This window comes from Panthera leo, chromosome D2 (genome assembly GCF_018350215.1).
Source record: "Panthera leo isolate Ple1 chromosome D2, P.leo_Ple1_pat1.1, whole genome shotgun sequence".
Classification (NCBI taxonomy): domain Eukaryota; kingdom Metazoa; phylum Chordata; class Mammalia; order Carnivora; family Felidae; genus Panthera; species Panthera leo.
This window is the reverse complement of record NC_056689.1, coordinates 32162338-32183162: the sequence shown is the minus strand read 5'-3', so window position 1 is coordinate 32183162 and position 20825 is coordinate 32162338. Positions and strand designations below refer to the sequence as shown.

General features: G+C 54.1%; 1 protein-coding gene across 6 annotated transcripts in view; it reads right to left on the bottom strand.

Moving 5' to 3' along the window:
* Positions 1 to 6133: 6133 nt before the first annotated feature.
* The window catches only part of CHST3 (carbohydrate sulfotransferase 3), a 36157-nt gene continuing 21465 nt past the window's right edge, over positions 6134 to 20825 (bottom strand). For 2 of the 6 annotated variants that reach the window (XM_042908500.1, XM_042908501.1), the window contains exons 2-3: positions 12947 to 13173; positions 6134 to 11476 (exon numbers count right to left, since the gene is read on the bottom strand). In XM_042908500.1, the coding sequence (XP_042764434.1) occupies positions 10177 to 11476; positions 12947 to 13086 (1440 nt within the window). In that variant the 5' untranslated portion in view covers positions 13087 to 13173 and the 3' untranslated portion in view covers positions 6134 to 10176. The remainder of the gene's footprint in view (positions 11477 to 12946; positions 13174 to 20825) is intronic. The other 4 variants (XR_006194514.1, XR_006194516.1, XR_006194515.1 and 1 more) reach the window with 4 other exon arrangements.

The window sequence follows — 20825 nt, the reverse complement described above, 5'->3', positions numbered from 1 at the left end:
ATCACCATTCATTCATTCATTCCGCAGTCACTTGCGCAGGGTCAGGCCCAGTGGGAGCCGATGCTGAATGAAGCCTTTCGCTGAGGCTTCATCACCCGTGAAGGACAGGAAGCGGGTGGCACACTGACATCTGCAAGTAAGCTATCGGGAGCGCTGCCCTGTAATGGGTTCCTTGGACTCTGCTTCCATGGGCCAGGCTTGACACACGTCTTCCCAACCGTTCCTCTGTTCCCCAGCCAGGCGGGACACATGTCAGGAGCAGTGGGCTCCAAGCCGAGTGTGAGCACGCCTCTATTTGGGGCCGGGGCAGTGGGGAGCAGCACCCACCGGGCACTGTTCTGAAGGCATTGACTGAAGCCCAGATCTTCTTGGTTCCCTAGCCTCAGTCTCTCCACTCACCCAGACGGAAGGCTGAGGCCATGTTCTCCCGGAAGGGACGCTGCTTGAAGAAGTCACCACCGAGCAGGGAAAAGAGAATGTTAAGGCGCAGAAGGGGAATTCGTGAAAACTTACAAGAGGAAACAGGACCCACCCCTGTTCACTTACCCAAACTCTGAGAGGTGATCCGTGGGGCATCTCGGGATGGGTCTCTGAAGCTCAGCACTGGTTTTCAGGATTTGTCCTGCAGACAAATGATAATCTCTAGTTAGGGCTCCCTTCCAGCCTTCATAACATCGGTCTATTCACTGACTAACTGAGGCACTCAGCAGAGGGCGGGCATGGGGTGAATGGCCTCAAGTAAACGCAGTAGCTGTTTGTTCAGCGCTCGTCATGAACCGGGCACATGACATGCATCCCTGTCTCTCATGTTGATATTGTCCCCATTTTACATGTGAGCAACCTAAGGCCCAGAGAGGACAATGCACTGGTCCAAGGTCACACAGGCAGGACACAACGCTGCTATTCAAGCCTGGAGAGAAGACTCAGGGGGCAGACTTGGAAAAGTGGGCACTTAGAAGAGGGGTCGGGCTTGTTCTGTGTGACCGCAAGGGGAAGTCTTTGGTTCTGTGCTTGTGCCTCCCTGGCATTTACGTGGCCTGTGGGGTCTCAATGGATAGAAGCAGGAGACTTGAGGCAAAGGATGGGACAGAAGGGTCTGTGAGGGTGACAGGCATGGATTCACACACATCCTGACACTGCTGGTAATGTCAGCTGTCTGGGCCTCCCTCTTCTCATCTGTAAAATGGGATACAGTGATCACAGCAAGCCCCTCTGCTTCACTCTGGCTTTCAGTGGCTCCCTAGCTTGAAGGATCAAGTCCAGTCCCTTCTTACTGTTGGCCTAGAGGCTCCTGCGCATTCCGGCCCTGCTCTTCTCCTCAGCTGCCTGTCTCATCAGAAGCAAGCTGTCTCTTGGGCCACAAACACTCCAAATCCTCTTTGTCCTCCGGGCCCTTGCACGTGCTGCCTCCTGGGTTAGTCACTCTGTTGAGCTTTCCTGGGTGAGAGAGAACGGGGTGGCATTTGAACCCAGGCACTGGGGATTGCCACGCTGATCGTTGCAAGAGCACGCCCAGGGGACCCGTGTACCCCACAGGTGAGCATCGCCCACTATGCACATCTGAGACAAAAAAAGTTGAAACCTTGCCGGGGAGGGCAGCTCTGGTGTGGACTGGACACGGGTGGCCCCATCCAGCCTCTAGGTGGGCAGAACCACCTGCCTTCTTCCTCACTGCTTAGTCTGGCCCCTGTTCAGGTGGGGAGCAGCTGCTCCCGGGCCGGGTGGACAGGAGAAATCCAGGTGGGTGCAGACAGAGAAGGCCACCGGGTAGTTGATTTCAGGGTTCTGACCAGGCAGACAGAGGCCAAACCCGTGGTTTCCAGAATAACCAGCTTATTCCTCAGGTGTAAAGAGTGTTAAGGAGCCCGGGGCAGGCATTGCTGGGAAATGCAGCTCAGACCCCAGCATGCAACCGGGACTTCAAGCTGGAGGTTGAAAACGCAAAGGCCTATGGGTCCCGGGGAGCAATTATAATGAATGGAGTCACAGCAGTGGCCCTGTTGGCCTGCTGCTTTCTCACTTTGGACAGACATGGATACACAGAGATGTCCCAGTTGGAGGTAAAATAGAGCACGTGCTGTGCTAAATGCTGCCTCGGCGTTGGAGAGACCGGGGGCGGGGGGCGGGGCGCAGGCCCCGGCTCTTCTCTCCTTGGAGGGGTGCCTGCCTTCCCCCAGCTGTAGCCCTGTGTCCCTGTGGGAGCGAGGGCCCCACATCACCCTGGAGCAGGTGCTGTCAGATCCCTTCCCACCCCCACACACCTCGCTCTGCATACTTACACTCTGCTCTGGAGACCTCCAACTGCCTGCATCCCTGGGCCTGACAGGCATGTTCCAGAATTCTGGAATGCTCTTCCGCCAGCAGGGCTGTGCTGGGGAATGAATACTTCCCCAAAGCAGCCTTCAGCCAAAGACTGACAAGCATTGGTGTAGGAATAGTTCAGGCTCCCTTACCCTCCCCCTCTGGTGGAATTAGGCACCTGCTTTATACCGTTTCCCAGAGGGATTCTGCTCCAATAGCCCAGGGGAGTAGCTGGCCTAACAGGGATCCCTTCACTGGCTGTCTCGCTCTCCTCCTCCCCTGCCGGCTGTCAGCAGGGCGTTACTCAAACCAGGACACCTGATTTTCAAGAGGAGCTAGAAATCTGGTGGGGGTTTTTCGTTTGTTTTTGTTTTTTGTTTTTAAATAAAACCCCTTACTTTTTAAGTGTTGGCTTCTAATGTCAATTGTTAAAGACAAAACCAGACATTGCATGGGCCACAAGTCCTCAGGGTAGATTCGGTCCGTGGTCAGCAGTGTGCGAGGCGATGCGTGCACCAGGCCTGGCCTGAGCCTGCACGCCCCCTGAGTTCTTGGACGCCGTGGCCGTGGTTATCCTCATGGGTGTTCTCTTCAGCAACTTGGCTGTCTTCCCCCCCTTGCACCTCATGAGGATGTGCCCTCCTTGTTGTCACTCTCCCCACGCCTCTTCCTTCCTCCCTTCTTTCTCACGGCCTGATTTTCCTGGGCAAGCCTCTCCTGCTGGGCCTTTACTACTTGCTTGCTCTTCCAATAAACTGCGCAGCAGCATTTAGCGAGGGGTTTACTAGCTACTAGAGGATTACATCTCCAGGGAACCTGTTTACTGTTGGTAACCTTTGTCCAGCTGTTTCAGAAACGGCTCCTTTAAGACTTACCTCCAAGCTCAGATCAAGAGTGTCCTGTGGTGTTTATGCGTGGCCTGCTCCCGTAGGGTCCCCACTCTCTATGGGGGTCACCACACCTTTTGGGTAATGCTGCAGAGGCCCTGCAGGTGTGGGCTGAGTTAAGGAAGCCAAGGGCTAAGGGTTTCAGGTGACCAGGAGGTTTTACAACAGTAGCATGGATGCCTTGGGCCGTGAACTTTGACCCACAGTGCCCTGGAGGCTGCCATGATCTCCACAGACCAACTCTTTTGCTTCCGCCCTGCAGCTCTGTGAGAATGATGCCAAGGTGGGCTGGGGTGTGGTGCCTGAAACTTGTTCCTGAACGTTTTCTTTCCACCCTCTTCACCCACGACCTTCTCATCTGCTTATCATGGCTTTTAGTCCTATATGCATACATTTGCAGGTTTCCAATGGCTACAAAGTGTTCTGTAGAATGCCAGAGTCTTGAAAATGTTGTTTGGTAAAAAAAAAAAAAGTTTCCATGATGAAAGAATTCCACCCATAAAAATTGTTCTGAGTGAAGTCTGGTAAGCTGGGGCAAAGGAAAGCAGGACTTCTCAGAGCCTTTACTATGTTAATGGGCACTGTAACTTCCTAAGAGCCTCTAGGTGATCACAGTTCCTCCAAACATACTTGGGGACACACGGATGCAGACTCCAGTGCTGGGCCTGCTGTAGGCAGATGACACGGGTCCCTGCTGGTGATCCCACTGCTTCCCGGATGGATCCAGCTGACTGTCACTCCCTCAGAGACTCCCTGGGTATTTGGCTCCTTCCCAGGGTTGGGTAAGTTGGGATGTAGTGGAGGAAGATTCGGGAGCTCAAAAAGGGTCTGAGAGTGGAGACAAAAGATGGTTCCACGCCTGACTGGTGACTCAGGGGGTGAGTGGGTGGAGAGGTCTCCAGGCTTCTCTGCTCTATGATTATGGCAATTTGTTTCTCCAGGAGGTCATTTGTGGTAGGAAACATAGCCCAGAAATTAAACTAAATATACCCAGTGCCCAGAAGACTGGAGACAGCAATGGCACCTGGCTGGGGTGGGGGGGGGTGGGGTGGGCGGAGATACTGAGGTTGGAATGTCATGGTACAGGCCTGTATTTTAAGGATTGGGAGGAAAATGGTTTGAGGTTCCCCTCCCCCCAAGGCCTGGCCTGGGTGAAATGGTAGAGGTACATGTCTGAGTTTGGGGGAAAGGGTCCCGTTCCTTCATATTATGCCTCATTCTGTTGTGACCCCCCCTCATTCCCCTCCTCTTTGCTCACCAATGCTCAGCCCTTCTCTGCTTCTTCATGGTTGCTCCTGTCCCCCCCACACCCACACAGCTTTACCAGCTCTGTCTTCCTGGGCTCCAAAATGAACCTTCTCCCTTCTCCTTGGGGAAATGCCTACCAGGTGGCTGTTAGAAGACACAAGGGCCAAAGTCTAATTCGCACCGAAGTTATCACGACTGATAGAGCAATGGAATAACAATTTCAAAGGACTTCATTAAATTTCTTAGCTGAAAGGGTCTTTAGCAATGTCCTCGTGTGGGTTTTGAGACCTTGTGAAGGTCAAGGGAATCTTAGGTGCCATTTCAACATGTGAAGCGGGTCAACATGCAGGTGCTCTTTCAGCTGAAATTTGGAACAATTGCTGTAAACCACTGATTACACTCCCCATTCTCAAGGAAACTAGGGCTCAGATAAGGAAAGTGACCTGTCCAAGGTCATGGGGCCAGAAGTGGCAAATCTGGGACCTGTCCCCAGGTCCCCTGGCCTCTAGCCAATGCTCCTGTCTCTGCCCTGTAATTCCTGGGTATTCATGACTCGGACCTCACCCTTGCAGCCGGCTCCGAGCAATCCTCACCGGCTCTGCCATTCTGGTAACATAAACAACCATCATCAACCGCCCCCTGCGCTTCGCCAGGCTTCCCTCTGTCTGTCACTCTTGGGGGCTTACCTCTACCCTGCTTCATGTGAGAAGTCACCCCTTTTCCTACTGCTGCTAATTTTTTCTTGTTAATTTTTGATTGCTGAGAACAAATGCAAAAGAAAGGCGGAGACACACTTCAGATTTTGCTCATTGCATGTTTTCGTTTTTAATTAAATAAGTCAAGTAAGCCATCAAGTGATGGGTTCACATTCTGTTCCGCAAAGCAGACCCTGAGCGGCGGTGGCCGCCAGCTCTCTGAAGGGCAGCCCCTGCGTTTCCAGGAGACGGCAGATTGTAGCCACGGCAAGGACATCTGGGACACTGATGGCAAGGGGGCGGGAGCAACGTACACACCATTATGTACACACCTTGGCTACACATGGCCACGAAGGGAGTGTCCCGTACCATGTGGCCATGAAACAGGACACAGGGTCGAGGTCTTGGCAAAAAAGACAGAGTTTGCAGGATCCAGGAGGGAGCAGGGGAGCCAGGCGAACTCAGCCTGGAACATACAGACGAGATGGAGACTCCAGGGGTGCCCAGTTCAAGCCCAATGGTAGAGGAAGCAGGGTATTTTCCCAAATGAAATACCTGGTCTACAGTATGAGCTGGGTCCATGGGGCTGGCACTGCATTCATATCCGTGGAAACACATACAACCAATTCGTCCCCCAGGCATATAGTCATGGAATGACAGAGGACACGGAGACCAAAGGATCTCAAAGCTCTTAAGACATCTGAATTTGCCAATTCTGCTTTGTCCTTTCGAGGTAAAGAGCAGCTTCCAGTATTCCTGAAACTGTGGGCAGCTGAGAGGCGATACGGTTGCATTCGGGAAGCCCTGGGCCTTCTGCCTCTTGTCCAGCTGGACCACGTCCTGGGAATTTTCACTAGCAAACCCACCAACCTGGGACCCCTGGATTTCAGCGGGTGCTCCTTTCACTTAGTACAGATCAGCAAGGCCTACTTGGTTTCTGCAGACATGCTTCCCCACCCCCACCTCTCCCCAACCCAGGAATCCCTCCCCCCAGGACCTGCCTTTGTTCTCAGCCATGGGATTGGGAGCGAGGGATGGCCTCAGAGATGCAGCCGTCTGGTCTTCTGCTCCTGTCCTCCATAATCCAGGCCCTACAGGCAATTAAAATAGGCCCTAATGTGCAAGAGGACCACCAGGGCTGGAAGAGACCTTCCGGGTCGGGACCAGACCACCTGATGCTTCCATCTCTAGACCAGGCCCCCATCTTCTGGGACAGGGATCCCCTGACCTCCTGTTGGATCTCACTCGTCATCAGACAGGGCAAAGGACAGGACAGAGGTGGTGGGGAAAGATGTCACTGGAATGGGTTGGGTGGGCCCTCTGCTCTCAGGGGTCCGGTCGGCAGCTGCCCCATTAGACCGGCCTTTGGCAGTAGCTTCCAGGCTGAGCATACTGGCAGACGGGGAGTAAACTCTTCAGTAAACTTTTTTTTTTCCTATTCATTTAGTTATTTATTTTCAAGTGTGTGTATCACATGAAGGGACCAAAGGCTAGAATTTGTTCATGTCTCTCAATCTCAGTAATAACTTGGTGATAACCCACTGCGGGAGGTGGGGGTGTGCCACAGAGTTGTGAATCTGCTTTCTTTCCTCTCTGTGGGGACTCAGGAACCCTGCTCCCCACCGACTGTTCCCAGAGACCCCTGCCCCCAACCTGGTGCCCTCATCCTCTCCGAGGCTTACAAACAAGGCCAGAGGAGAAGCCAGGAATAGGCAGCAGTGGTGACAGCCTGTGGGTGTTAGACACTACCCTGTCTCACCAAGGCCTGGAATGTTCTGAACTATTTATATAGGCCGGGCTAAAGAGGTCTTCATCAAGAAAAAGAAAATGAGTAAACACTCATTGCTGAATGGGCCTCTTGTTCCGGGGAAGCCGGCAGACCCAGAGGTGAGGCCTCAGCTGCTCCCTCTGTCTGCGGGCAGGTGGATGCCATACAGGGGAGAGGCTCCTGATGGAGCAGTAAGAGTAGAGAAGCCCGGACTGGCCTCACTGGAAAAGGAGGCACTGGCCCAGCTGGACCACCTTCCTCAGCCCAGCTGCCTGCTGAAAACCACAAGTGCGTAACTCCAACCGGGCCCCCCATAGAATAAAGTCAGTAGTCGCCCCCACCCCGTCCTTCCCCAAACCCCGAGGGTTCCCGGGAGCATTGCCGAGTCCCAAGGCAACACTCGCTTGAGTTGTGCCCTGTTTCAGACACCAGGGCAAAGGTAATACAGCAGAAAGGGCCTTAAATGCCGCATCTTCAAATCAACAAGAAGAAACCAAGGTACCTCCCTAAACAACACCCTGGGGCCAGCACAACTCCGTGCCCTTGGTTTTAGTCTTGTGCTCTGAATCGTCTTCGAGTGTCCTTGTGTGTATGGAGTGAGTCAACGGTTTCTAGTATTATTTTGTCTTTCTCGATTTGGGTACAGCTTTGCGTCCCTGCAAAAAATAAGGTATTTTATGTCTCTTCTTTGTCACAAAATAAATAAATTAAGTCAACTTGCAGTGTACAAATTGTCAATGTCCTGAGAAGTCCCAAAGGTCCATTCTCCGCACAGTCCTCGGAGCTCAGGGGTGGAGACCTTGGCCGCAGAGGCATAGGAAGGAAGGAAGAAGTTTGCTGTCCACACCAGGAGGGCCCCAAGAAGAGCCCCAGATGGAGGTACCTGCCTCCGTCCCTGCCCCAGCCCCCACCAACCACAGGTGGGGAACCGTGTGGGGAACAGTGTGGGGAGGGGAAAAACAGCTAGTGCTTCCGGGCTTCCAGAAACATCCTGGTCTCTCTCTGCCCCAGGGTCAAGTTTTCAGAGCTGGAGTCCCTTTGGACCCCAAATCAGAGCCAGCTCCCTGCACAACTTATTTCGGGACTGGAGACCCTAGACTGGAGGCCTCCTTGAACGACTTGAAGTTCACGGAGACCCAGCAGCTCAAATGTGGTGATTGTGAGAGACCCCACAAAATGGCTACAGTCCTCACCGTCTCAAACAGCAGCTTCTGGCTGCTGGGAGGACACACTCCTCCCTTCCCCACGGCAGCACCAGCTGGACTCAGATCCTCTCTTTCCCTCGTGTCCATATTACTCAATCCAAAACTCAGCCCTCTGGGTTTGACAACAGGATAGATCTGACATAGAAGTTGTCCAGGAAATCAGAAACAGCCCTAGTGAACTGGGGCAGCTCTTCGAGTTCTGGGGTGGACTGAGCTCTGCTCCCCAGTTTGGGCTGGGGGTAGAAAAGGACCTCCACTGTGGGGGCATCTGCTGCTTGGCCATAGGCCCTGCCCCCCCAGGAAATGCATTTGGACCTGAAAGAGATGTTCAAATCTGGCCTCGTCTCAGGGAGAGGATGAGGGCTAATTTATGTTGCTTCTGGACACACAGCAAAGAACACTGGTGGTTTCTGAGATTCGTTCCACATGGGGTTCAAACAGAAACGCCCGTGGGGCACTGTGGGTTGCCATGTGGCCGCCCAGGCTCTGGTCCTTCTGGGAAAAGCCTCTTCCTCCTCCTCCTCTCCCTCCAGCAAGAGCCAGAGTGCTCCCTGCTGATCCTCCCAGCCCCCTAAAGCCCAGATTGCTGTCACGCAGCACTTCTGTAGAAACAAAATAAAAAACATAGCCACAAGATACCAAACTATAAATAACTTTAAAAAAAAAAAAAACCACCCAGATAAAATACCCAGCCTATCCCAAGTTGAGCAACACTTTTCCCAGGGCCCAAAAGGAGGAATTACAGATACGAACATGTAACCATGGTGACCAACCATGAGGCTGACCTCTGTCTCCTGTCTTCTTGGGGGAGGGGTATCCTGATGTGACTTCTCCCCCAAGGGCACTCTGCACTCTTCTGGGCGCTGCCCCACACGAGGCCTGGATGGAAATGGCAGGACTCCTCAGCTGCCTTTTGCCTCCAGTCAGACCTGAGGCAGCCTTCAAATATGGACTCGCTCTCAGGGAGCCAGTGGAGCTGGGCCGGGGCCTTTGGGCTGCAGTCATGTGAGGACTGGCCACATCATTTCAAAACATCCTGCCTGCCAGCAGAGAGGATGTGAATGGGCCAGAGGAGGTAGCCAGGAGAATCTAAGGCGGGCAGGGGCCGCAGACTCGGAGGTTCCGTATCCACCGCTCAGTCCTAAACCTGGTCAGAACAGGGTCATGGCCCATGACTGTGTTTCCTTCCATGTCCCTAAATAATTCTAAAACTGTAACTAAAGGCTGCTCTTTAGGTGTGTGATAGTTCAATTCCGTGGGCATAAAGCAACAGGGAAGCCTGTGGTGGGTATGTGCGTAGGTGTGTGGACTTGTGTTTCTATGATGTTTCTGTGTCTGTCTGGTATATGTAGGTATCTGTCTTTTACACGTGTATGTGTGCTTTGTAGTTCTACGCAGGGCTGATGTCAGTGACCCGCACAGCGATTCCATTCATGAAAATACTGAATCATTCTTGGTTGATAAGCCCTGGCTGTCATCCTCTGACATTCTGGGCTGTTCCAGCCCCTCCCCTCAGACCCATGCAGATTCCACACTGGATTGTGTAGAAATCCAGAGACTGTCAGGTGAACAGTGAGTACAGCAGGAGGTCTGACTGCGGCTGGTGGGTGCCCAAAGCCCCTTCGGGTTAAACATCTGGACTCTGGCCCACGGGGTCTACAGGCATTTATGTAGTTTTGGGTGTATGCTTGTGTGTGTGTGTGTGTGAGAGAGAGAGAGAGAGAGACAGAGACAGTGACAGAGAAAAAAAAGGCTTGTCAAAAGTTCCAGGCCTGCGGGGAGCCTGCTCAGGAGACCGCAGCCCCTCAGGTCTGTGTCTGGCGGCCCTCACGGACGGGCACTGTCCTGTTCTCGGTGAGAGACCCCGGGCCCAAGGCTGCAGTGGGGGAGCTAGCTGGCGGGGGGCCTACTTCTACGGCGGAAGGGCGGCCTGCCCCGCGCGTGGCCGCCGCCCGGCCGCCCGCCCTCGGCGAGAGCCACCGTGTCACCGCCCGCGGGGGGGACTGGGGGGTGGTGCGAGGAAGGCAGGGCGGGCCTTTCACAAGGAGGGGCGCGCGCGGCCGCGGGCCCCCCTACGTGACCCAGAAGGTTCCGCGCTCCTCCAGCAGGCTGACGGAGCGGTTGGTGAGGGAGGTGGCGTCCCGCGCCAGCCGGTAGCCGAACAGGTGCATGGCCGGGGCGCAGGCGGCCTGCACCACCTGCGCCAGCTTGAAGGGCATGCTGAAGCGCCACTTCTCGAACTGCTCCGAGGAGTTCTTCTGCGTGGAGTAGATGCCGCTGCCGTCCTGGGCCGCCTGCGTGTTCCTCCGGATCCAGTCCTCCACCTGCGCCGTCAGGGGGATGCCGGCGAAGCGGTACATCTCGCGCGCCTTCTGCAGCGGCCAGCGCGCCACGTCCTCGTAGCGCACCAGCATGTAGCGGCCGCGCAGCCAGGCCGGCTGCCGGAGGCCCAGCTCGGCCGACAGCCGGATGCTCTCGCAGTTGCCCCTCAGCCGCTGCACCTCCTCCTCCCCCAGCCGCGCCTGCCCCTCGGCCAGCCACTTCTTCCAGCCCTCGTACTTGCCGGCGAAGGCCACCATGCGGGAGGCCAGCACGGCGCGCGGGTCGCGCACCAGCTGGATGACGCGCAGGTCCAGCCGGGGGTCCTCGGCCAGCGGCTGCAGGAACTCCAGCTGCCGGATGCGCACGGCCTTGAGGGCCATGTGCTCCTTGCGGCGGCAGGCCTCGGCCGCCAGCGTCACGTTGAGGGGCCCGCAGCGGCGGTTCTTGCAGTGGTACTTCTCGAAGACCTTCTTGACGAAGGGCGTGCACACGGGGTCCTCGCACAGGGAGCGGCTGGAGCCGCGGCGGAACATGAACTGGGTCAGGTGGTCCTCCGGCAGGGGGCTGATGAAGTGCTCCAGCACGTACAGGTCGCACAGGAACAGCTGCTTGAGCACGTCGCGGTAGACGAGCGCCGAGCCCGCGGCGTTGGCGCCTCCCGACTCGAAGGACACGGTGCGCTCGATGTGCCACAGCGGCTCGAAGAGGTAGAAGATGTTGCCCTGCTGGTTGAAGAACTCGCCCACGAACGAGGAGCCGGTGCGGGTGGTGGCCATGAGGAGCACGTGGCGCCGCGGCCGGGCCTCGCGGGGTCGGGGTGGCTCCTTGGCCTTGGCCTCCGCCTCCCCCTGGGCCCCGGCGGCGGCCTCCGCTGCTGGCTCTACACCCAGCTGCAGACTGAGGTTTCGCAGGCGGCCCTGCAGCTGGGTGAAGGCTGAATCGAGCTCGCTCAGGGACAGAAGGGACGCATTGTCGGCCAAGATGAGGGCTGGGTCGGTGCTGTTGGCGTCTGCCAGGGGTTGTGGGATCTGCTTCAGCCTGTCTGACACCCTGGGGGGACAGAGAGAAATCGGAGTCAGTGAGTGACGGGGGACTCCATCCCTTGGGCACCCCTAAGCAGCCTGCAGGGCTGATCACCCAAAGCCTGTCTTAGTTGGGTTTCCCCAGAAGCAGACCATGAGGCAAGGGTTTGGGTGCGAGTAGTTTATTTAGAACATGATCACAAAAAGAACTGGCAGAGAGGCAGAGAAGAGGGGTGGGAAGAAAAAAGTCGGTCTAGGGTGAGCGGGCTGTCTCTGTGAGCAAACCAATCCCACTAGGGCACCTGGGAGGACACACCTGAGGATTCTCTTGCCTAAGGGATATGAAGCTCCCAGCTGGCCTTGGCTGAGGGCTGCTCCCAGAGGCATTTACTCCCTGCATTCCTGGCTTGCCGATGTACAGGTGGAGAGAAAGTTCTCTGGTGGAGAGCTGCAGAGGCTTGCAGCAGGATCCCGTGGGCACGAACTGGAACAGTTCATGCTGAGAAACCCAGGTGGGGCAGTGACTGCCTGCTGCACAGTCCAGTTCCTAATCTATCCATGTGGCTGATGCTTTCTTGCAGGGGTTGTGCTGGGAGAGCAGGTCTAAGAAATCTTTGTACATCCAGCAGGCTCACCAGCAGAGGCACTTACTGCACACAAAGGTACACCGCCAACTCCATGCGGCAGCATTCCCAGTGTAGCTGAGGTGAGTGCACACCCCTGGCGTTTAGCAATACACAACCTGAACAACTGCACGTGGGAGGCAGCACCTGGTAGGCAGCCCCACCTACCAGGTATGTGTGCCAGAACCCTGCCTTTCCATGGGCTCACCCTCATCCATGGCTTCAGGCTGGTATAGGAGGTGTGCTGATAATGTGAGGCTTTATCCTAGCCAAGAAGTAAATTAGTAATAATCATGGTCAGCAAATACTAGATACCAACTGCGTGCAGGCACTGAGTTAATGTTTTACATTTCCTCATTTAATCTTTACTAGGAAGACCCCATTGTTAGCCATATTTTTAAAATATTTATTTACTTTATGTGTGTGTGTTTGAGAGAGAGAGAGAGAACAAGTGGGGAAAGGCAGAGAGAGACACAGAGAGAGAATTCCAAGCTCTGAGCTGTCAGCATGGAGCCCAATGTGGGGCTCGATCCCACGAACCGTGAGATCAAGACCTGAGCCCAAATCAAGAGTCGGACGGAGCCACCCAGGTGCCCCGTCGTTACCCATATTTTACAGAAGAGGAACTTAAGACAGAGAAAGTGATTTTGTCCAAGCTGTCACAGCTAGTGAGGGCCGGAATCGGGATTCCAACCCAAATTGCGTGAATCCAGAGCCCAAGTGTTACCCCTGAGCAGTGATGAGGACGTGCGCAAGACCCACTGCCTGGGCAGGGGAGGGGCCTGGTGATGACTGGTTGAAGAGCTGCCTTTGTAAGACATAGAGCCTCCACCCACCCCTCCCTGATAAGGAAGACGTGTGCTGGCACCCCTCACCTTGATATGATTTTATTTTCCTTTTCAATGAAGACAAAAACCACCACCACAAAAGCCAGGAAAAGGGCATATTTGCTCTTCATCCTCAGGCTGTGCAGAAAGTCCCGGCAGTCCTGGGGGAAAGCGAGTCCTTTCTCCATGGGGAAGGGGTGGGGGGCGTGGGCTCTCAGCTCAGGAGCATTGCTCAGGACCTGGCTCCGCGTCTTCAGGTGGGGGACACCCTTGTCCTGTGAAGAGACAGGTGGTCAGGACACCCTTGTCTGGAGATGAGGAATGAAGAGGGGTTTTCCCACCAACTTCTGAAGGTCGTGGCCCTGCTTGGCAGCCAAAGCCCCAGAGCCACTCTCCCATAGATGAGAGAGCAAATCAAGTCATTTAAAACGCTAGTCAGCCCTTTGATTAATTCCTCCCACTTCCATGAATTTATCCTTTGACCTCACACATAACTCAAGGGCAAGTGCATGGAAGAGTGTTCCATGTACTATAAATGTTTGAAACAAAAGACTACAAATACCAAAAAAAAAAAAAAAAAAAAAAAAAGATGGAGGTGGACCTATAAACGCTGATGTTAATAGCCTAATATATATATTAGATCCTTCACTTGGGTCCTTCCAAAATCCTTCTCGTGGCCTCAGCCTTTCACGTCTCAGCTTCCGGGAGCAGCCTCCCCCTGACTAGGTTAGGGTCCCCTGGCCCCACTGCCATGCAGACTCCTATTAGTGCCTGAGACTGTCATAAGGTGAGCCCACTTGTAATGACTTGTTCAATGCTGATCGTCCTTCGTGGAGTGCAGGGAGTTTGTCCAGGCCCCTCATTATCCCTTAGCACTGGGCCAGGCACACAGGACATACTTATGCATGGTTGCCAAATGACAGAGTGGATAAGGGAACAAATGACCCTCAGCGGAAGATGTATATACATTTCTACACACACACACACACACACACACACACACACACACACACATACCTGTCCTGCATCATGAGCCCGATTCCAGCATAACACCCTTCATCCCATAATCTACCCCTTTTCCTTAAGGACCTTCATCCATGGGATACTATCTGCTCCAAGTTTGGAAAAATCTTATGACCTGGTACAGTGCACCCAGGATCATCTCTCTCCCTCTGGAAAAGGTAGATTTTCCCACAGAAGCAGCTGACATTGACGTGAGGGAGAAGGAGGGCAGGAAGGCAGGTCCTAGGGTTGACCTTCATCACATAATGGAAGTGGCTAGAGGGACAGCCAAATCATCTGTCCTTTGGGGAACACAGTGGGGCAGGGGCTCTGCAATACGAGGAGGCAGATGTGTAACCCGGCAGCCGAGTGGAGGGCCCTGGCTGCACAGGGTAGAGTGGTGCTGAGGCTTCCTGGATGTGGTTGGGTGGAGAGGGGCCCAGGGGGGAAGAGTGGTGTGGGGTCAGCTCCAGGGCAAGTGGAATACTCCTGCCTCTTCCTAATTCTTCCGGGCCTTTCCCCACACACTCATGAAACAACTATTTCCTGAGCACCCACTATGTGCCAGCCTCCGGTCTAAGCACTGGGGATACAAGCAGTGAACAAGCAGACCTGGCCCACAGCCCTCATGGGGCTTACGCTCTGGTTGGAAGGGCCATCTGGAATGATGTGGTAGCTGAAATTTATTGAGTGCTTACCACTCTGCCAGGTGCTGTGTTAAGCACTTGATTGGCATTTCCTCATCAGATCCTTACAGAAGTCCTATTAGGTAGCAGCTCTCCCATTTTACAGATGAGGAAACTGGGGTTGAGAGAGGTTAAATAACTTGTCGAAGATTCCTCCAGCAGCTGCCCTCATCACCCACCCGAGATCAGGTCACTCGAGCCTCTCAGTGCTCCCCAGTCACCCCCACTGTAGCCCATATGGTTGGGCTTTCCAGCGGATGGTCTGTCTGTCCTCCTTTCCCAGACCCCGTGCCCCTTGAAGTAGAGACTAGCATCTAAAATGGTACCCAGAATATATCAGCTGCCAAAAAAACCCCACTACTTTTCAAACCTTTCAAAGTTGATGCCTGGCTCAGTGCCTGGCAGGCTGTCAGCATGAGTGCAGAATGACAGAGCCAGGTTCCTCATACACCCTGTTTAGCCCAGGGTGGGGTGTGAGGCCGCCTGTCGCTCTGGAAGGGTGAGACCCAACAGAGTCTGCAGGGCAAAAAGGACTGAAATCTGACTTTCTGCCCTCTCATCTCTTGGCTGAGAGTTGCCTGTGTCTGATGATGTGAGGGAAGCAGAAGGAGCTGAGACCAGAAGTCCTGGATTTTAGTCTTTCCTGCATGTCTGCCATGCTGTGCAACCTTGTATGAATGACTTAACCTCTCTGGGCCTCGGGTTCTTCACCTATAGCATGAAAAACCTGTACATAAGGCTTCTGTGGGGAATGGAATCTGGGGCATGGTAAGCGTTCATTAAATCCAAGAGGGGAGAAAAGGCAGGGGTGGAGTGGGGGGACTTGCCTTCACTGTCGTCTCCCTTCTGGGTCTTTGGTAAGATTAGAAGTTTGGCTGCCTTGATGACAAAGCTCCTGCACCTTCTCCTCCCCTCCCTACCAAGCACGGTTTCTATTTGAGTTGCCATCCCAGTCCCCTCACCCCCCCCCGAAAAATACAGGGTTCCCAAGAACCTTCTCGGCATTGCCCTAAAAGGAAGAAGCAATGGTGAGGACTCTCTCCCACATGACACACAAGGCAGACTGTTGGCTCCTTTGCCCTGTCCCAGCAGGCTGGCCCTAGCTTTAGCTTTGGAAGCCCAGTGGATGGTGGGCACGCAGGTGAGAGAGGTTTGGCGGTCCCAGGGGGAATGTGGGAGGTCCCCAGACCCAGGAGTCAGGAGAGGAGGTCCCCAGACCCCCAGAGAGGCCAGGAGGTCATAGGGTCATGAAGGAGGAAGACGGGGCCAGGATGGCGGTCACCTGACAGAGCTCTAGGCAGAGGCCGTCAGTAAGAAGTAGGTCTGTGACAGCTGTGAACACTAGTCAAACCTTGGTGCTGCCTCCCTCCCCAAACCCGTGCTGCACCCTTGCTTAGCTCATGGGGAGAACGAAGCAGCTTTTCCTCCTCTTGGGAGATGCCACCTCCCGGGGGAGTACTTGATACCCTCCCCCCACCGCCCCCAACACCCAGCAAGTGATGTGACAGCCAAAGGCAAAGGTGGGATGCCAGCCAAGGTCCCGTTTCCAGGGCACCAGGGCCAAGAGTGAAGGAGGCCAGAAGCACAGGCCAGCCCAGCTCTGCCTGGATGCAGCAGGTGGTAGGACAGCTGCCCTTGGCCCTGTTATACCCAGTGCTCAGCTCTGGAGTCCTCCTCCGGAGCCCTTCCCTGACCACCGACCTCACACTGACCATCTCCCCTCCCCCATCATTTCCCTTCTCAGCATCCTGCTTTATTTCCTTCCTGGACCGAAATGTGCTTGTTTCTTGCCTATTTCAGCCCCTGGAGTGGGTTCCATGAGAAGAGAGCTTTGTCGGTCTGTTCCACCTTCGTTATTCTGTGCCCAGAATCCCAGTGCCCTAGTCTGGGTGTGTACTGGGCACAGGACAGGTGCTCCGTAACACTTGTTGAATGAATGGATGAATGGATGAATGCCTTTTCCAAAGCATTTAGCCCACCGTGAGGTGCTTACTCATTCTACGTGGATGGGAAGTATGGAGAAGAGAAAGCAGGTGTTTCCTAAATGAGTGAACCGTGCACGTGCTATGAGCATGTGCATGTGTGTGCTGAGTGTGTGCCCTGAGTGTGTACTAGAAGGATGTGCTGAGTGTGTACTACAGGCCAATACTACAAGTGCGTACTATGGGCAAAATTTCAAGCTTTGGGGTTTCACATACATCAGTCTCTGGAATTATCATTATCAATCCGGGATGTCATTTGGGGATGAAGAAACTGAGCCTCGGGGCTTTCAGTTCAAGCCTGTATAGCTATGTGCTAATGATGGGAGGGCAGAAACCCGCCACGGGTAGCCCAGGCAAAGCTTCGTGAGGGAACACCGAAAAGGAAGTGGGCCGAGCTGAGGCCCTAACTCTAGGCACCGGCTTTCCTGCCCTCCTCTTTCCTCAGGGGCCTTTCTGCTCAGGCCTCCCTCCTGCCTGGCAAGGGGCCCTCACTAGACAACAGTTGTCTACTTGGATGCCTCCCAGCCTCCCCCTGCCTCCCCTAGGAGGAGGTGGGGTCCTAGAGTCTGCTGTGAATGGAGCTCTGATAAGGGACGGGCCCTGCCAGGCATTGCATCAGGCAGCAAAACTCCACTCCCCTCACTTGCTGGGCCCAGGAGCACAGTGGGGGCTGGGCCACAGCGGTCATAGGCCCCGATCCCACAGCTGCTCCAGCAGAGGAAGAGCCACCCAGAGAAGAGAAGCTGAGGGACGGGGGGGCTCCGTGGGAGCCGTGAAGCCCACTGTGGGGAACTCTACACCAACAACCCGTGGGCCACAGCCCTGGGGGGCCAGGAGGTGCCCCAAGCGTGCCATGCCACCAAAGCCCATAAGGAGGGTTTCTGTGAGTTGTCTCCGAATCCCCCAGAGAGCAGGACAGAGGGCAGGGCAGGGAGGAGGAGTTCAAACGCCGGCCTGCCCATGAGGTAGGTGATCTTTGCTTGGAGAACGCAGAAGCCCAGCCAGGGGCCTGTCCAAGCTAGGTTCCATTCCACATCAGCAAGGATGGCTTGGGAAGGACCAAGGCCCCCCTGCATCTCAAGCTTAGTGTCTAACAGGAGAGTAAATGCCTAGGGGGGCTGCTAGATGCATCAGGGAGTGAAGGAAGAAGGGAAGGAATAAAAGAATGAAGTGAACGAACGTCTGGCTGATGCTCCCTGCTGCAGCTTGGGGCTGTCATTACTCCTCGGGCTTGCTCACATTCCAGGGCTCCAGCTTCCTCTCCCAGGAACAGACCCCTCTGTGACTTCCTTACGGGCGTGCGCTCTGCCTCAGCCAAGACAGAGACAGAGTAGAAGCAGCCCACGGTGAAGGTGTGTATCACCTGAGCGGCCACGGACAGCCAAGAACTTGTGAGAAGCTGAGGGCCACAGACACGAGGTGGACCATGGGGCTGAGGGCCAGCCTGGTGGGGGCAGGGCTGCCACAGACTCTCGGGGAGCCCGCCCTGTTTCGCTCTGTGGGGATGAGGGGGAACACACGCTCTACCCCCATTTGAGAGTCGCTTCATCGGGGCCTGCTCACCCTGTGGGCAAAACATCCTGCGTAAAACCCCAGAGCCTGTGTAAAACAGGTTCGTGAAATACAGGGCCCCAGAGAATGGTCCCAGGCCTGTAAGCAAAGACACTTCCAACACCTCTCACACTGAACCTGGGGCCCTGGGCTGGGTCAGAGCTGAGTCCTGCTCTGGGCTTTGCTTCACTTGCCCAGACAGGGGCTCCAGTGGAAGCTGGTGTCCCGGCTGTCCAAAAGAAATCTGTCCTGCATACCACCCCATGGATCATGAAAGAACATGGCTCTTGCCCTAAAACTGCAGAATGTCAGGACTTGGTGATTTTCTTATCCACCCTTCCTCATTTTTCATCTGTAGAAATTCAGGCTCAGAGAGACCAAGGCATACAAAGTAGATGGTGACAAAACTTGACTACGTAGGTCTCCTGTCTCGCCAGCTAGTGCTGGCCCTGCCCCGCTTCATCGGTCTGACTCTCACAGCTTGGCCCACTTAAGAAGCATCTGTACAGGGATGGCAATACGTGGCACACATCACCACTCAGCAGCCCTGCGCCCGAAGCAGACATCAGTAATCAATCAACGTCCCCTTTTCAGCTAAGACTGGATGTAGCCTCACTTCTCACTGCAATGCCAATCCATTCGGGTCATCATGTGAGATAAAACCAATTTGCCCTCCCAACTTTACAGGATCCTTCCTGGCTACCAAACAGAATTCCTCACCACCCCTTTGTTTGGCATGCTACGATCTGACATCACCCTGCAATGCCAGCCCAAATTCCAGGTCTCCTCTTACATAAACCTTCTATTCAAGCACATGTGCCTTGTATATCTATCCTCCAAGCCTTTGATTTAGTCCATAAAGCCCTTTACTGAACAAAACACCGCAGGTTATAATTAATGGTGAGGTTACTAAGAATAGTTAAGGCACCAAAATTTGCAAAAAAAAAAAAAAAAAAAAAAGGCCTTTTGAAAACAACTGGAATGGACGCAAGGTTCTTAGAATTCCACCTTCTCCCTCACTTGGCTTGTGCTTCCATGAACGAGAGTGGAGGCGGAGTTACAGAGAGCCTAGGAAATTGCACAGAACCACTGCCAATCCATTCCATACCACAGCTGGCAAAGATCTTTGCACGGCTAATTTTATATTATTACTTGCATGCCTTTATATGTTTTTATGAATAAGAGCCAAAATTTAAAAAGTCTTAGGGCTTCCCCACAAAATGTTTTTTTGGGTTCTGGGAAAATTGGGGCAAGCCCACTGGAGTGCGTCTTGAATGTGAACATAATCTGCTAGGGGAACAACGGCAGAAAAAGGCTGAGGCCAATTGCCTAAAGCATATAAGGGCAAATCAGAGTAATGCATGGTGCCCGTTTTCTCACATATCAGATCAGAGGACAACGTATTCTGGAATATACTGTGCAGGTCAAAGGATGGGGAAACGACTAGCAGGGACCTGGTGCCCATCACGTGGCCACATGCCCTCCACCTTCGCCAGCCCGTCGAGGCACATGACCCAGATCGGATCAGTGGGACGTAGGTTAAAGTGACGTGAGCCGCGTCAAGGGCTGGTCCTCCAGATGATCCCACACATTCCTCAGGCCCTCTCTTCTCTTGCTGTGGCAACACGGGAGGCCACATGTTCCAGCTGGCTGAGCACAGATCCTGAGCTGCTGCCTGGAGAGCCCCCCAACCTGAGCCAGATGTAGCGTAAGTGAAAAATAAGCCTTTGTTGGGTGTAGCCACTGAGATCGGGGGTCTGACTGATACTGCAGCACAGGGTGTTCTGTCCTGATACGTAGGACCCTCTTGTTGATAGGAGTATCCTTTTTTTTTTTTAAATTTTTTTTTTAACGTTTATTTATTTTTGAGACAGAGAGAGACAGAGCATGAATGGGGGAGGGGCAGAGAGAGAGGGAGACACAGAATCGGAAGCAGGCTCCAGGCTCTGAGCCATCAGCCCAGAGCCTGACGTGGGGCTTGAACTCATGGACCGCGAGACCGTGACCTGAGCTGAAGTCAGACGCTTAGCCGACTGAGCCACCCAGGCGCCCCTGGGGAGTATCCTTTTTGAAGGACAATTTGGCAAAACCATCACCAATTTTAAAAAATTTAATTTATTTGAGAGGGAGAGAGAGAATGGGAGAGAAAGGTAGGGGGAGAGAGGGAGAGAGAGAAAACAGGGGGAGAGGGGCAGGGGGGAGGGAGAGAGAGACCCTTAAGCAGCCTCTATTCTCAGCACAGAGCCCAATGCAGGGCTCAATGCCACGACCTTGGGATCATGACCTGAGCCGAAATCAAGAGTTGGATGCTCAACCGACTGAGCCACCCAGGTGCCCCAAACCATTACAGTTTTAAATACACACTCCTGGGGCGCCTGGGTGGCTCAGTCGGTTAAGCGTCCGACTTCAGCTCAGGTCACCATCTCACGGTCCGCGAGTTCGAGCCCTGCGTTGGGCTCTGGGCTGATGGCTCAGAGCCTGGAGCCTGCTTCCGATTCTGTGTTTCCCTCTCTCTCTGCCCCTCCCCCGTTCATGCTGTGTCTCTCTCTGTCTCAAAAATAAATAAACGTTAAAAAAAAATTTTTAAAAATAAATAAAAATAAATAAATAAATACGCACTCCTTTTGACCGAGCAATACCACTTCTAGAAATTAATCCTGCAGATAACACTTGCAGATACACTGCACAGTTACAAGGATACCTACA